The 4,717-nt window shown below is 35.1% G+C and overlaps 1 protein-coding gene across 1 annotated transcript; it reads left to right on the top strand.

Annotated features, from left to right (window-relative positions):
- Positions 1-482: 482 nt before the first annotated feature.
- On the top strand, positions 483-4,255 carry LOC132130092 (putative tRNA (cytidine(32)/guanosine(34)-2'-O)-methyltransferase). The gene is made up of 10 exons (XM_059541743.1): positions 483-747; positions 912-981; positions 1,109-1,208; positions 1,740-1,818; positions 1,941-1,993; positions 2,803-2,856; positions 2,996-3,098; positions 3,197-3,280; positions 3,437-3,540; positions 3,629-4,255. Exons 1-10 carry the CDS (start codon positions 627-629, stop codon positions 3,830-3,832), a joined length of 972 nt encoding a protein of 323 aa, XP_059397726.1. The 5' UTR covers positions 483-626; the 3' UTR covers positions 3,833-4,255.
- Positions 4,256-4,717: the final 462 nt, after the last annotated feature.

Raw genomic sequence — 4,717 nt, 5'->3', positions numbered from 1 at the left:
GCTTGAGCAGACTGTTGTGTCTGCACTTCTACATGTCTGTGGAAATGTACATACAGTGGAAAACTGCAAAGTAATAAATTGTTCAATTGCTCACTCTCTCAGAATGTATTTTGATTATTTATTATATATTTTTGACCAAATAATGTCACATTTAAACTCAGTATGGTTGTATGTTGACTAAATTAAGACAGAGACATTAGAATAAGAAAGCTATAAATCCTTGAACATCTGAGTATTTATTTCATGTTTTAAAAACCGATTGTACTCATACTTTGATTTTTTAGGAACTTAGGAATTAGGAACTGTGATTGCATTGAAAGTTCACAATGCGTCTGTCACAGACTATATGCTTATAATTCAGCTTATAGTTTGTGTATAATAATAGGTTAAATGCCTAATGTCCATAAACTACCAGCACTAGAATTGTAACCATACGATCGATCATACAAGCATCATGTGTAATAGTTAATGTCCCCTCATCTCCAGTGGATGTCAGTGTTGTCTCACGTTTCTCTGACTGCAACAAGTAAGAAGAAGAAGTGTCACGTTGCGGCGAAAACAAGTCTCACTCATCCAGCTGCAGTAAAATTGTGTTATTATTTGTCTAATTGGTGAGCGAAAATAAAATGGGGCGCTCATCCAAAGACAAACGAGATATATATTACAGGCTTGCGAAGGAGGAGGGCTGGAGAGCGAGAAGCGCCTTCAAACTCCTGCAGCTGGATGAGGAGTTCAACCTTTTTAAAGGTAACGCTAACGTTAAGAGCTTCATTGTGCTTCAGTCTGCATGGGATACTGGTTGAGTCATCCTATAAATGTCTCGAAAACTTGTGAACTGCCTACATAGGTAGCATCTAACTCAAAGCAGGCTTTTATGTTCAAATGACTGTTCATGTCCTTCCTTCATGCAGGTGTCAGTCGTGCTGTGGACCTGTGTGCGGCGCCTGGCAGTTGGAGTCAAGTCCTGAGCCGCAAACTCCGGTTGGTTAAATGCACGGAATGCATTTTTTCTGTTGTGTTTTATAAAATGCAAAGTACATTTACAGATACTGTTAAGTAAAATCTTGTTGATTTAATTGGCACTTCACCTTTTTCTGTCCTGTTTCAGTGGAAAAGACAAGAGTGAAGAGGTCAAGATTGTGGCAGTTGACCTGCAAGCAATGGCCCCTTTGCCAGGGGTCACACAAATTCAAGGAGACATCACCAAGGTATAGGGTTTTTATTTTATTTTTTTCGCAAGGCATCATAGCAATTTAATCTGTATTGAATTGTGTTGTTATAACATCAATCTACACATTTTTAAAGCAAGACTCCAGTTGAATAGGGTTAAAAAAATAATATAGATAGACTTCCAAAGCTGATTGATCATTACATGAAGAATTGCAAACATTTTCTGTATTGCAAGTTTTCTTAAATGTTGTTTAATTATGCATTAAATATGCACTTGATTGCATACATATCCAGAACAAAAATATGAACATTGAATAAAGCCAGGTTCAAAGTTCAGGTTGGATTTTAACATATTATAGTAGGTTTTTTACAGAGGGTATTTTTATTTTATTTTTGGAAATCCCGTTTTTTTAATTTATTTATTTAGCTATTTTTTGTAAAGATTTGTGGCTCAGTGCATGAGAAAAACTCATTTTGAGGAAGCAGCTTTTAAAGATAGGTATGGCAATATGAATCTACATATATGACATGCCAAAAATAAACACTTCAACTATATGAATGTGCTATAGATTTCTACAGCACAGGAGATTATTCGACATTTTGAAGGACATGCTGCAGACTTGGTCGTATGTGATGGTGCCCCAGATGGTGAGAAATAACTTTTTTTTTTTTTTTTGGAACATATGATGTTCCTTTCTAGCTGGTTGATTTGCGATGTAGCAAAATTGCGATTTAGCAAAATCTTGAATTGAAGGTTTTTTTCTGTATAGTTACTGGTCTTCACGATGTAGATGAGTACATTCAGGCACAGCTCCTGCTGGCGGTATGTATTGCTATATTTTCCTTTAATCTTATCATTTTGCTAACACTTTACTATTAGGGATGCAACGATACCAGAACCGATCCAATCCGATACCGAAAATTCTCAGAATCTGCCGATATCGATCCAATCCGATACCAGCACAGTTTTTCTTTTTTATTCAATATAGAATTTCTATACTTCTATGTGTTGACCTAATCATCATTCTTTTGAATAGTATGGGCACAGTGTCAGATTTGGATCGGTCTCGTCTGTCGGATACCCAATCCACAGAAAATGCCTTGGATCGGAGCCGATACCGATCCCGAGTATCGGATCGATGCATCCCTATTTGCTATAAGGTCCAAGAAGTTAATTTGAGTAAATAAACTATAAATAACAAAGAAATACAAAAAACATTTGTTGCAGTATTTATTAATTCTTTGTTAATGTTAGTTAAAGACAAACTTTTTTTTCCTTATGTATTGATAAATGTTGAAATTAACAGTAACTAAAAATAATAAATACTTAAGAAGTGTTATATAAACACAATGGCCAATCAGAAAACATATATGCTAATGTTTGGTGAAATGTACTTATTAATAGCATTATTAATAATGCTATTATTAATAATAGCAATAATTACTTGTTTAATTATATTTTAAAAAAAAATTGTACAGAGAACTGTGAAATTGTTCTGGTACTGGTACCAATTAATTGACATTTTGGTATCATGACAACACTAATAGTAAATATAATTTTATTGTTGGTTTTTGCTTTACCATGTAAGTGCAAGATTGCTTGTTGAAGGTTTTTTGTTTTCATATTGACAGGCTCTCAATATCACCACACATGTTCTCAAACCAGGTGGCAACTTTGTTGCAAAAGTAAGCCATCCCATTGTCATTCATACTCTTAATTATTGTGTCAAGTTGTCAGTACAAGATTATGAAATCTAAAAAATGTTTTGGGTGAGAAATGTTTACTTCAGTCTAACCTGAACTCTAATGTCTGTCTTCTGTGTAGATTTTCAGGGGTAAAGATGTGACGCTGCTGTACTCTCAGCTCAAGATCTTCTTCAGCTCTATAACCTGTGCCAAACCACGCAGCAGCCGCAACTCTAGCATAGGTGAGAGTAGAATTTCATTAAAAAAGGGAATGTAAAACTTTTGGGGGAATATTGTACTTTTTCCAATGTTTTTGTGTGTGTATGTGTTTGCACTACAGAGGCATTTGTGGTGTGTCAGAATTACTCTCCACCTAAAGGTTATGTCCCCAACATGTCCAACCCTTTACTGGATCACTCTTATGGTAACTTGTTCCAATACTCTGATACCAAAAAAGTCCTTTCAAGTTTGTTTGTGCTCATCTATATATGGCATTTATTCAAATTTTATATTGTAAATGTGTATATAATTATATGCCCATTTCCTCCTCACATTATGAATGCATATTTTTCCTATCTAGATATTGACTTCAACCAGCTAGAGGGGCCGAACCGGATAATAGTTCCTTTCCTTGCTTGTGGAGATCTTAGTGCATTTGATTCAGACAGAACTTACCCGCTTCAGGTGCTAATCAGCTTCTTTCAAATCACGCATAGGTGTCCGTGAATGAGTAGTCTGACCTTATTCGTGTTTTGCTTTATTCCCCAAACAGCTTGATTCTAGTAAAGAGTACCAGTATTTACCACCCACCCAACCTCCAATTCGGCCTCCATACCAGCAAGCCTGTCAGCTCCGCAAGAATAACTTGCTAGCCAAAGAGGACTCGCCTTCTGGCGCACTTGGTGATTCCCTGTCTGCTTTAGATCTCGAAGAGAGTCCAGACACGAACATGGACACACCAGGAACCTCCAACTAATGGACATTACTGATTTGTACAGCTTTTGTTAAAATCTTTTCATTGTTTTATCATGATTGATCAAAATTTATTTTTAGAGTTTTAAGATACTCTCAAAAAAAATGTTGTGATACATTTTTTGTACCTTATTTTAAAGTTGTCCCTATAAAGGGTACTGTCCCAGTGACAAGCTGTCATACCCAGAAAGGTAAAATTTCTGCACAATTTATTTATTTTTATTTTTTAAATGACTGTAGGTTGATTTATAATATATTTGATCTTTTATGTATTTAATTGTTTCTCTGACTTCTATTACACCCAGAATTCGCAAAGATTCTTCTCTTTGATTGGTCCTTTGCACGAGTCACAGAAACTACCTGATTGAATCTGAGCTTTGAACTGCAGTTCTACATGTTAATAAAACACAAATTTACCAAAAACAGAGTTTGTTGTTGTTTTTGCTCAATACAGTGATTCAAATTAATTTCGAAAATAAGCCTGTCTATGTATACAGAATTAATACAAACATATTTTAAAATCTCAGAATGATTTTGCTCAAATACTGGTTAAGTGCAGTTTGGAATACGTTCTAAAGCCTGCAAGTGGGAAGATCTGCCACCTGTTTCCTTTTATTTGCTTGCTCAATGGTCCATGCATTTATTGGACATTTTTATATCTGTAGTATTTGACACTAAGCATAACCCACCAGCTTTTTATTTTTTCATGTATTCTTTGTACACTGATGAAGACTGTTCTAAATTATGCTTTAATATAGTTATAAATAAATTATATAAAAGTGGTATTGATGGTTGTTGATGAAAGGCTGGGGAAATCATGCAGAGAGTTTGGCTGGAAAATAGAAACTTCTATACAAAAATGTGACCAAAAAACAAGGTAAGAAACGGC

Source organism: Carassius carassius, chromosome 47 (assembly GCF_963082965.1).
Source record: "Carassius carassius chromosome 47, fCarCar2.1, whole genome shotgun sequence".
In the NCBI taxonomy this organism is placed as follows: domain Eukaryota; kingdom Metazoa; phylum Chordata; class Actinopteri; order Cypriniformes; family Cyprinidae; genus Carassius; species Carassius carassius.
Note: the sequence above shows the minus strand (reverse complement) of the source record. Positions and strands in the feature narration are given on the sequence as shown.

Bases quoted from the DNA above. Each gene is read 5' to 3' on its own strand.
- LOC132130092 (XM_059541743.1), top strand. From the start codon at position 627: ATGGGGCGCTCATCCAAAGACAAACGAGATATATATTACAGGCTTGCG. The intron at 748-911 runs GTAACGCTAACG...TCCTTCATGCAG, and splicing joins GGAGTTCAACCTTTTTAAAG to GTGTCAGTCGTGCTGTGGAC. The intron at 1,994-2,802 runs GTATGTATTGCT...TCATATTGACAG, and splicing joins AGGCACAGCTCCTGCTGGCG to GCTCTCAATATCACCACACA.